This window comes from Pongo abelii, chromosome 22, assembly GCF_028885655.2.
Source record: "Pongo abelii isolate AG06213 chromosome 22, NHGRI_mPonAbe1-v2.0_pri, whole genome shotgun sequence".
Classification (NCBI taxonomy): Eukaryota; Metazoa; Chordata; class Mammalia; order Primates; family Hominidae; genus Pongo; species Pongo abelii.
In genome coordinates, this window is record NC_072007.2 from 52135292 (window position 1) to 52147035 (window position 11744).

Below are 11744 nucleotides of genomic sequence, written 5' to 3' on the forward strand. Positions count from 1 at the left end.
TCGTTGCAGATCCTGAGGTCTCGCAAGGACACACCTGGCCCACGGGCTGATTTCTAACCTGATTTCATAAGACCAAAACCCACAAACCCGTAATCTTTTTCTGGAATGAGTCACATGCCAAGATTTGGGGGAACAGCCCCCATGTTCACCAAGCCTACCCTCCAGCTACATGGCGTGTGGTTTTCATACCGACCAGGACAAGCTTAGGCTCCTGGAGTCCTCATGCTGCAAAAGGCCTCGGTTTCAAGCTCTTTCCTCCAAGAAGAACCACCTCCTCTTCCGCCCTTGTCCTGACCTCAGGGCTTCACCCCTTGATACCCTGCTCCCCAAGACACAGGCCGTCCCTGCCCAGCTCTCTCGGGCACCATGCGGCCCCCACCTTGACGTGGTAGTGGGCATCCAGCAGGATGTTCGCAGGCTTGAGGTCCAGGTGCAGGAGCGGCGGGGCCATGCAGTGCAGGAAGTTCATGCCCACCGCCGTCTCGTGGATGATGCGGAACCGGAGATCCCACGGCAATGGCTCCGAGGCCAGCAGCTTTTCCAGGGAGCCCGTCTCCATGTACTCCATGACCAGGCCGACAGGTTCGCGGCAGATGCCGTACACAGGCAGGATGTAGCGAAACTTGGCCATCTCCATCTTCTTGGCTTCTTCCAAAAGCTCCATGCGCTCCCTGAAAAAGTTCAAAGGCATGAAGAACACGCAGTGGTCACTCAGTCACAAACATGGAACAGCACCCTGGCCAGAAGACGACTGGCTCCAGAGGGCTGAGCAAATGCCTCAAGTGCACACACATGGGGCACACTTTAATGTCACATCACGAATGCAGGGCTTTCCAGACTCTCAGTCCTGAGGCTGCTGAAATGTACCTATGCATCACAGGGTTATCACAAGTGAGGAGGAGGGAAATTCTAATCGTTTTACAGGTAGCACTGATAACACATGTGGGGGGTCCACGTGTGTGAATAATTCCACAGGCAGCCATAAGCCAAGGCTTGGGGGTCTCAGAGACTGCAGGTGCAGGCCGATAATCCCTTCTCCTGGGAGGAGGGAAGCAAAGTCGAGGTTCCACTCAAGGTTGTAACTAGGCAACTAGGCCGGGCACGGCGGCTTCTGCCTGTAATCCCAGCACTTTGACAGGCCGAGGCAGATGGATCACCTGAGGTCAGGAGTTCGAGACCAGCCTGGCCAACACAGTGAAACCCCATCTCTACTAAAAATACAAAAATTAGCCAGGCATGGTGGCAGATACTTATAATCCCAGCTACTCGGGAGGCTGAGGCAGGAAAATCACTTGAACCAGGAGGCAGAGGTTGCAGTGAGCTGAAATCATGCCACTGCACTCCAGCCTGGGTGACAAAGTAAAACTCCATCTCAAAAAAAAAAAAAAGTTGTAACTAGTTATGTTCAAGGAACCCAACTCACCTTCTCGGTTTAAGCCCAATACCTGAGTTGGCCCAGTTATTCCTGAATCCAGCCTCACACTCAAACTAATGAAACAGCATAGGTCCGAAGCATGGGGTTGCCAACAGCCAAATCCAACCAGCCATTTTTTAAAATAAAAAATATAGTCCTGGTGTGGTGGCTCATGCCTGTAATCCCAGCACTTTGGGAGGTTGAAGCAGACAGATCACGAGGTCAGGAGTTCGAGACTAGCCTGACCAACATGGTGAAACCCTGTCTCTACTAAAAATACAAAAATTAGCCGGGCGTGGTGGCACCTGCCTGTAATCCCAGCTACTCAGGAGGCTGAAGCAGGAGAATCACCTGAACCTGGGAGGCGGAGGTTACAGTGAACCAAGATCGTGCCATTGCACTCCAGCCTGGGCAACAGAGAGAGACTCCATCTCAAAAAAAAATAAATAAATACATAAATAAATAAAAATATATATATAGAGAGAGAGAGAGAGAGAGGTAAAATGTAGTAAAATAGACATAACATAGTATTTATTATTTTAGCCACTCACAGGTGTACAATTCCCTGGCATTACACACATTCACAATGTGGTACAACCATCACAACTATCTATACGCAAAACTTTTCCATCATCCTCAACAAAAATTCTGCACCCATTAACCAATAACTCCTTCCCTCATCTCCATCCTCAGTAACCTCTTTTCTACATTCTAGGCAAATTCATATAAGCACAAGCATATAAAATTTGCCCTTCTGTGTCTGGCTTATTTCATTAAGCATGTTTTCAGGGTCTATTCACACTGTAACATATATCAAAACTTCCTTTTCATGGCTGAATAATATTCTGCTGCATGAATGTACTGCGTTTTGTTCATCTGTTCGTGGGTGCAGGCCATTTCCACCTTTTGGCTCTTGTGGATAATGCTGTACATCTGCACACGTTGGGGGACAAACGCCTGGAGTCCTGGCTTTCAATTCTTTTCGATATATACCTAGGAGCAGAATTGCTTGGTCACATTCTATGTGTAACATTTTGAGAAACTGCCGGATGGTTGCCCACAGCATGCCACCTTGTTTGTACAAATAAACTTTTACTGGAAGAAAGTCTCACCCATTCATTTAAACAGTGGCTGTGGCTGCTTTTGCACTTCAAAGGGGAGAGGAGTCCTTGCAACAGAGGCCCTGCGGCCTGCAAACCCTACAATGTTGCCTCTCTAGCCCTTCGTGGAGAAAGTTTACCAACCTCTGGTCTAAGGTCACTTCGCTGGTACAGCCTGTGTTTTCACAGACTAGAATCTCAGTGCAATGGTCTGTATCAGCATCATGGGTCAAAAGTCTCAGAATGCGTTCAGAGTAAGAGGCTGAATCCCACGGACACACATTGGCCGTGCAGGATCTAGATCAGCAGCCCCAAACACAGACATGGTAGAAAGCACCCAGGAAGCTGGCTGGAATGCTGGTTCCCAGGCCTCACTCCTTGAGAATGCGTTCCAGGTTGGGGCAGGAAAATCTGTTTTTTTGTTTGTTTGTTTTTCTTTTTTGAAACAGAGTCTCGCTCTGTTGCCCAGACTGGAGTGCAGTGGCATGATCCTAGCTCACTGCAACCTCTACCTCCCAGGTTCAAGTGAGTCTCATGCCTCAGCCTCCAGAGTAGCTGGGATTACAGGTGTGCCACACTCAGCTAATTTTTTGTATTTTTAATAAAGATGGGGTTTTGCTGTTTGCCAGGCTGGTCTTGAACTCCTAGGCTCAAGTGATTCACCCGCCTCAGCTCCCAAAGTGCTGGGATTACAGGCATGAGTCACCGTGCCCAGCCAATCTGCTTTCTAATAATATAATAAGCTCCCTAAAGGAAATGTTCAGAACCACACTAGGAGAGATCCGACCTCCTACAGCAGGAAATCCAGCAGCTCCATGTCCCCACAAAGGCCACGCAAGGCAGCTGGCTGGGGTGGCCTCCAGACAATTCCCCCAGAATCCAGCATCCAGCCCAAGTCCCTGCCTATAACCCAGTGTCCGCTGCCACAGCAGGGGGGTCTTCTGGAGCTCGGACACAGGCCTGCTCCTCCCAGTGACAAACCCGGGAGCAGGTGCTGGGAAATCACTCAGTGGCTCCCATTTCCTCGCCTGCTGGTGAATCCAAAACAGTGCCAACAGAACACATCCATTTCTTAATGATCTGACCGCCCCTGCGAGAGTTCAGCCCCTCCTAGGCTTCCCTTACCGTAGTGAAAACACTTTCCCTGCAGGAAAGGCCAGCAGTAACCCCTGGATCCTACTGTTTAGCTCTTGCTGTGGAAATTCCCATACATCGGACAGGTACCAAAGGCTCGGAGATCTCAGCCTGTCTGCCCCCCACAATGCGAGCCCTGCAGCTAGGGCTCTGCATCTCAGGACATAGCCCACTGGTTCTCAATTAGAGGCAACTTCACCCCCCAAGAAACACTGGGCAATGTCTGGAGAGATTCTGGTTATCACAACTGAAGGATGCTACTGAATATCCTACAATGCCTAAGACAGCCCCAAGGCTAAGAATTACTCAGCCCCAAATGCCAATGGTGCCAAGTTGAATAACCCCAATGTAAACCAAGTGAGTGCATTTTCAGCCAATAAACTACTACTGTCCAGAATCACCACTTCAGTACTCCCAGCACTCACCTGACCTATATTTTAAGCAGTTCTGGGTATTGGCAAGTGCTCGCTTGAATCCACCATAAGTCAGAACTAAGGACAAGAGGTCCCTTTCCCGTCTTCGTGGTGTTTATGTGTACCCGCTAAGGAAGAAGATGGAGAATTACCCCCAAAAGAGAAGTGTGATTGAAAAATCTAAGCCTCTTGAAAGGAAGGTCCCGGGAGCTATGGAGAATCAAGTGACATCCAAAGTCAGAAGTCAGCACAGGAAAGGGCCCCTGAGAGCATCGGGAAGACTGAGACCTGCGCAGAGCCCAGGGGCACCCGGGAGGCCAGCGGAGCGGGGCAGTCGCTGTGGACCCCCTTGGGCTTGGCAAAGCAGAGAGGGGAAGCCAGCAGAGGACACACACTCTGTTGGAAGAATCTGCAGGACGGGTCCATTGACTGCATGTGGAGGAGAGAGGCTTGCAGGACCTCTCTGGAGCTGCACCAGGGGTCACTAGGCAGCCCCCCACGGTGGACATGGGAGCACCCCAAGAGGAGCAGCTGGGGGTGTGGGGGGTGGGCAGGTCAAGAGTGTGTCTGAATACACTCAAGGAGCAAAGAATCCCACTGGCCTTGGGAACAAGTGAAGCAAGTATCAGGAATGAACGTGAAATTATTATGAGACAAAACTTAGGGTAGCATGGCCTGCTTTCCTAGCACTCTGGTTAAATGACTAATTAATGGAAAACAAGATGCCCACCAGTGTGCAGTGCTAGCCTGTGGGGGTCCCTGGGCTGAGCTGAAAGCTGCCCCATCACCAGCATTCCGTCAGCTGCTTCCTCCCTCCAGGGGAAATCCCTCTCCCTGCAGCCACAGGCTTGGGCCAGGCTCTGGGACTCATCAAGGGATGGGGGGTGCAGATCAGATCGTCGGACTCTCAACCCTGTTCCCAGTCTCAGTGAGCATTGGGAAAAAAGGAAGACGAGGGCCTGATGCCAATGTCAAGCATCAGCTAAAATGAAACCGGTCACCAAAGAAGGAAAATGACACCTCTCAGCTCCCAGCCTTTCTCCTCCTCTGGGAACACCGGTTGGCTGAGGCCCTCATTTGTTATTTAAAGGAATACCAGCACAATTTCCAACCCGGCAACAGCCACTAACTTCCAAACCATCAGACTGGGACATGGTACCAGCTGCTGCTTCTGTTTTATGTCTTGTTAAGAATCAGAGTTATGATTTGTCTGTTTCTGATTGCTCAAATGTGGCCAGCTTGCCGCCTCTCCCCTACCGGCGTGGCCTCCCTCCTCCGGACACTCTGCCCCGGGGCGCTGGCGAAAGTCCTTCCACAGGACTCAGACCCACATCCACTGTGCAACCGTGTGAGGCGCACCCTCCTGGCCGGAGGGTTTTGAGGAAACGACAGTTTGGGTGTTTAGAGGCCAGCCATTCGCAAGGGTCATTTTTCCACATTAAGTAGACATTCTGAGAGTGAACTCTCTAAGCCAAAGCTGACTGATAACAAACACGTATTCTGAGAACAAAGTCAACCAAAAGAAGGCTGAGTAGCTTATTAAGTGGAAGCTCTGAGCCACTCCGCAAATAGTGTTTTCTTTTATTTGCCCAAAGGGCTTAATACATAAAACCCAGGTGACTTCTGATTGCAGAGCGAGCTCATTAGCGACTCTAACAGCTACGGGCTGGCAGCAGTGCACACCCCTCCCCAGCGCACCGAGTTCAGCAAGTACTTTACTCTCCCTGCCCTGGGCTCTTTCTGCAGAACAGAGACCCCATTTACTTTACTTTAAAAGAAACAACAAACAAAAAAGGGCCACTGCTGCCGGTTGGCTCCCGGAAGCAGATCCGACTAGAATCTCCTAACGGAGTCTGCCCCAGCTTTGCGCAACTGCCTGAAGGGGGCCCGGCACGACTTCCCCCTTCCATGGGCCACACATTTCAGGGCATTTTCTAGAGGAAAATCAGCTGTCCTGGAAAAAAAAAAAAAGTCATTGTTTCTGTGGACAAAAGTGTCGTGACAGCACGATCCAAAGTGGCTTGGGGTAGACAGGATTCCAGCCGAGGAAGGGGGTCCCGGGACCCCCCGGGACCGCCCCGTGGGAGATCTGAGGCCCAGGAGTGGAGGTGGGGCGGCTCCCTTGCCTACCAGCCTGGATTTCACTCAGAAGCACCAGCATATCCTCAGAAACTTTCCACACTGTTTACCATCCAGTAACCACTGGGCCAAAGCCCACAGGACACCTCCTTCCAGCCCCTCTTCAGGTGCTCCCTAGGCGCACATCTGGGAAACTCCAGCGGCTTTAGGAAGCTCCAGCCCTTCTGGGGTCGGGGGTCGCCCGACGGCATTTGCAATTCAATAGGCCTGAAAGGGCCTCTTCGCAAGCTGCAAGAAGAGGCTTTTCTGATCAGGGAGGTTAAGAAGTGCTCAGGTACTCGGAGCACAGAAAGAACCCACCAATTGCTTTTGAGCAATGGCACTATTTTTTTTAATACATTTTTTTCTCCTAAGCAGTGTTTCTGGCTTATTTTAATGATTCTGGCTTATTCTGATGACCACACAAAAGGAACTGTAGATTTATTACTATTATCATTATTTTAAGACGCGGAGAGATGCCGAATCCATCCTAGGTGGTGGGGTGGCGGCCAGGGAGCACAGAACATCGCACAGTCACATTCGCATCGTCTCCAAATCGCATTTCTTACTGTTGACAGTGAAGTCGACGTTTCTGGGTTGACCAGAACCCCCTCTCGTCGGTGTTAATTAAAATACACCCGAAAAACTGTGCCTTGCTCCAAGCGCAGCTAGGCTTAGGCACAGTTCACTGGGGGTGGCGTCCTATTCCCCTCTCCCCTCTCCTTCGCTGCTGGGGAAAGCATTACTAATTCTGCTTCCAGGCAGGAACGGGAAAAGCCCCCCCCCACCCCTGCAAAAGTGCCCTGGTCCCTGTTTTGGGTTCCACATGAAAAGTCTCTGGGCATTAATTAGGATTAACTTGGCGTTCAACTTTTTAAAGTGCTACGGTGAGTAGCACTTACATGAATTCGGTTTTCTCCTCATTTAGGGCTAGCCAAAGTGTATTTCGTCCTCCCAGGGAGGGCACTGGAGTAGCGAGAAACACGAGAAATATCATCACACCAATCATTTCTAAAAGGAACTTCCTAAAGAAGTCCCAAGGTTCTTCTCCAGGCTCAGAAATTCCAAAGACCTGTGGACCAGGCCAGCTGCGGTTTCCCCTGCAAGCACGCATCCTGGAAAGGGGGAAAGAACGGCCCCAGGACATGGTCTTGTGCAAGTGGAGAAGCAATAAATGAAGGGAAAAGTGAGAAGCAGGGAGGTGGGGGAGGCGGTGAGACCGCTCAGGTAACAAAGAGCTCCGAAGGAGAAACCTAGCAACTACCTTCGGGAAAACGCAGCCGGAAAATGTGTTTCATCATGTGTTAGCTGATGCCTCTCATCGAGGCCTTCTGCACACCAATCCAATTATGTTCCCAGGGAGCCTCGGAGGGGTTCCCACACGGCTATTTTTAAAACTGACAAGAAACGGGCTTGTCCAATTGTCAGCTCTGTTGTTACAAACCTGGGGTTTGCTCAGGCTCGCCCCGACCAGCCGGGGCTGAATGTGGCAGGAGCGTCTCCCAGCCGGCGCCCCGCAGGCACTGGCTTCTTCTGAGCATCCCCTTAGCTGGGGGCTGGTAAGGGAGGAACGGGGCCTTTGGGATCACTTTATTCTCTCCAAACTGGTCACAGCACCCATCCGTACACCCCACCCTAGGCCCTGTGACCCCCACAATGAGGGTCAGCCAGGGAGGCCAGCTGTCTCTCCAAAGCCACCCCACAGGACCCTCCGAGGCACCGAGCCCCATGATGAAGGTAACCTCAGATCAATGGGGTGTCACCTGTGAACTACCAGGAGGGCCCCTTGGCAAGCACTTCCTGTCCCTGGGAGCCTCGCTAAGTGTCTGGGGGCTAGGCAGCCCCCTAACCTTTCCTGCACAGAAAAACATGCTCACATGGCCTGGTGCAGCCTGCTCATCAAAGAAGCCCCGAGCAGGTGCTGTGGCCAAGGGGTGGCTAAAGGCCGGGCCCAGGGGAGCTGCAGGGAGCCAGGAGACCCCAGACCACCTTGAGAGGCAAGCAGCGTTGGCCAGTGAAAATCAGCCTCACCTGCACCTGTATCTGTGGTGGTTCCTATGTAACAAGTGGAGAAGACCATAATTGACCCCGGGCAGCCTGGAAAAGGCCCAGACCCATGTGGCAGGGGTGAGAGGGGCTGTCCCTCCGAGAAGAGAAGCAAGACTTAGGCAGAAGGGGTACAGGGCCGGGGGCTGCACACAAAGACCCTAGGAAAATCCTATCCCCCAATTCAGGGAACATCTTGCAAATATGAGGGGCTGGGGTGGGAGGCAGCTTGTCAGAAAAGCACTGAGAAATGTGGCAGGGCAAGTGGCACAGCAACTACTTCAAGGCCTAGGTGCAACCTTGTGAGACTGCAAAGCAACCAGCTCCTGGAGCACAGCGGGACTGATGTACATTCCTAACAAGAACCTCAAGCTGAATACAGTCAATAATTAACCTAAAAGAATCAACTTCACAAAGAGCCGGGGTTTGACCAACTTCTCAGAAAGATCAGCCACTGCTGCACATGGCAAAGCCCCAGCCTACTCTACCAGGCCCAGCAGAGCACAGGAGGTGAAATGCTTCCTGCTAGGCGATGCTGACCTCGACCTGGCCACCTAACATGCCACCACCTGTCTGCTTTGGGCAGGGCAGGAAAGTCTTCCAGTTAAAGTACAAAACACTTTTCAACCAAGCTATGCAATATCCTAAGTGATCCGCCTCAAGTGGAGAAAGCCTCCCTCCAACTAGGCCATCCAAGAAACAAGGGACTGGTCGCTAGAAATAACAGAAGATCCTAAGGATGTGAGCTGGTGAGTCAGTCCGGGGAGGTGCTTGTTTACTTTGCTCTTCCAATACAAGAAAGTGGTGTTAAAATTTTGGCTGATGATTAAAGCTCACACACATCCCCAAGAGAGAAAACGAATGCCCCCATGGAGAGGGTTCCCTTTCAGAACCTAACCACTGGCTGGTATTCAAAGTGGTTTGGATTTCATCAAAATAACCACAGCATACCTCCCGGCCTGAGAAGTTCCGAGGATCTGAGGCAGGGGAGAAAAAGTGCACAGCCTGGGCCAGCATCTCACCTTTGAACTAGTGGTGATTTGATGACACTCGTCACCACTCTACTGATGTTTCCAAGAAACACTGGATTTGAGGGTTACGGCAAAAAGCCACTAAGAGCTCTGCTGTGTAGTCTCCTAGCCAAGGACGAAAATGCAAAGGGAGAGAACGGGCCTCTCAACCGCAGAGGCGTCATAGTCACGGCATGGGGCTGCAGCACGCACTGCCACCCCAGACACCAGCATCACAACGATTCTGCAGAAAAGCTGGGGCTTAGCGGCCCCATCACTCAATCAGCCGAGCATTCGAAACCAGGTCTGCCAGGCAGCAAAAGCTAAATGGTATTTTAAAAAGGAGCCGCTTCTGAGTGTATGTGTCCAGGCAATCTCCAGGTAAAATACAAGCATAGCTTCCATGTAGAACGTAAGCTTCATTAAAGGATAAATAATTAAAATGTGCTAAATTGAGCCTTACATATAAACCATCAAAATCAACTGTAAACAGTGAAATCTACAACAACGAAGAGGTACTGTTCAAGAACATTCTCCCTACCTCTCAAATTATGCACAGACAACCGACCCACCAAATTTAACAGGGGCGGCTCTGCGTCCTTCCCATTCGTCTTTGTTACCTTGAACACTCCTGCTAGGTAGGTACTGGCACGTTCCATTCTGACTTTTGGACTGGGAAATTGGGGTGCAGGAGGGCCCCATGGCACGGCCACGGAGCATGAATGCAAGGCCCTTCCCTAGCGGTTCGGTCTCGAAATTAAGTCAGCTAAAACGAGAGTGTGCGGCGAGGAAGCGCTGGGCGGAAGGATCAACACCCCGGACCCGGTGCCGGACCCCACTGCCAGGCCCGAGCCCCGGAGCTCCAACGCGCAAGCGCCGGGCGCCCGGGAAGCCTCGCCCTAGCCAAGCCGAAGCTTCCGACCGAAATAATTACTGTCTTACACCAATTTGTGTTCCAAAGTAAATTACTAAGTAAGTCGAACGGAGGCTAACTCCACTCACAAAGCCCAGAGGCCCACGCGGCAATTTTTCTAAGCCCTGCGCAGACCGCAGCGCCCTGGTGGGTCCCGGGCGGGCCGGACGCGCCTCCCAAGGGCGCGAGTCCGAGGCGCAAGGCGAGCTGGAGACCCCGAAAAACCGGGGCGACTCGGGGAGTGTCAGGAAGCACGACTGGGCGCCTTAGGACGTCCGGGCAGACGCGGCCCCCGAGGAGCCCCAGAGGAGCCGCCTGACCCGGCCCCGACGTGCGCGATCGCGCCCGGGCTCGCCAAAGCCCCCGCGCCCCTCCGGCCGGGACGGGCCGAGTGGACACTGCCGGAGCCCCGCGGCCTCGCCGGCAATTGGTTTCCCCCCCGAAGCTGCTCCGGGGGTGAGTTCGGGAGAGAGAGGCAGGACCCCGGCCCCGGCCCGGGCCCCAGCCGCCCCAGCGCCCCGCCCGGGCCGCTCACCTGTCGTCGACGTGCAGGCTGGGCGAGCACTTGATGGCCAGCCAGGTCTTCCAGTGGACATGGCGCACCTTGTACACCTGCCCGAAGCCGCCCGAGCCCACCTTCTCCCAGCCCGTGAACTCGCCCGCGTCGAAGGTGCGCAGCAGCCCCAGGGCCCATGGGGTCCCGCCGTCGCCCTCCATCGCGCGCGTCTCGCCAGCGCCGCCGCGGCTGCCCAGGTGCCCAGGTGCGCGCTCCGCCCTGTTACGTCACTTCCGTAGGTCGTCCCGCCCCCCTGCCCCGCCCACTTCCCCGCCCCCCCGGGCGCCCTCTCTGCCAGCGCCCGGTGACTGCGAACGGATGAATAGACGCTCCGGGTCGCTGCCCTCTGCCCTGGGTGCGCAGAGATTCTCACGCTTCTCACGGGCCTCGACGTGCGCATCAGCTGCCCTGCTTTTCTTTGGTTTTTCTTTTCCTTAATTGCGGAGTCACATGCAGTTGTAAGAAATCATTCACTTTGCCCAGTTTCCCCCAGTGCTATCACTTTGCAAAACTTTGCCAAAAAAAAAGTACAATCTCACAACCAGGATATTGACTTTGATACAGTCACCGATCTTATTCAGTTTTGCCATTTTACTCGTCTTCCTTTGCGTGTATTAGTTTTACACAATGTAATCATCTGTGTACCTTCCCGTATCCACCCCACCTGGCCCCTCCTGTGGCGATTTTACAGCCGCACCCCGGAGCCCTGGCATCACTAATCTTTCCTCTATTTCTAAAATTGTTTTATTTCAGAAATGTCACGTTTAGACACAGGAATCATACAGCGCCTAATTTTTTGAAATTGGCTTTCTTCACTCGTCAGCCTAATTCCCTGCAGGTTCACGTCTTGCTTTTTTACACGAGTTTCCTCTTAGAAAGTAACTTTTTTAAAAAAATTACCCAACAGCAAATCTAAAGTCCATTTCAAATGCAAGAGTTCTCTCATCCTTTCCTAAATAACAGCCTCTTTTTACAGGTGGAACAGAAGGTTTGAAAAGGAAAGATTTTTTTTTCACATATGGGGAAAAAAAATTCCCAGC

The 11744-nt window shown here is 52.3% G+C and overlaps 1 protein-coding gene across 2 annotated transcripts in view; it reads right to left on the minus strand.

Moving 5' to 3' along the window:
* Nucleotides 1-10951, minus strand: part of RIPK4 (receptor interacting serine/threonine kinase 4) — a 28033-nt gene extending 17082 nt beyond the window's left edge. The window contains exons 1-2 of one of the 2 annotated variants that reach the window (XM_002830707.5): nt 10684-10951; nt 380-671 (exon numbers count right to left, since the gene is read on the minus strand). In XM_002830707.5, coding sequence (XP_002830753.3) covers nt 380-671; nt 10684-10865 — 474 coding nt within the window. In that variant the 5' untranslated portion in view covers nt 10866-10951. The remainder of the gene's footprint in view (nt 1-379; nt 672-10683) is intronic. The other variant, XM_054542566.2, reaches the window with a different exon arrangement.
* Between the last annotated feature and the right edge of the window lie 793 nt (nt 10952-11744).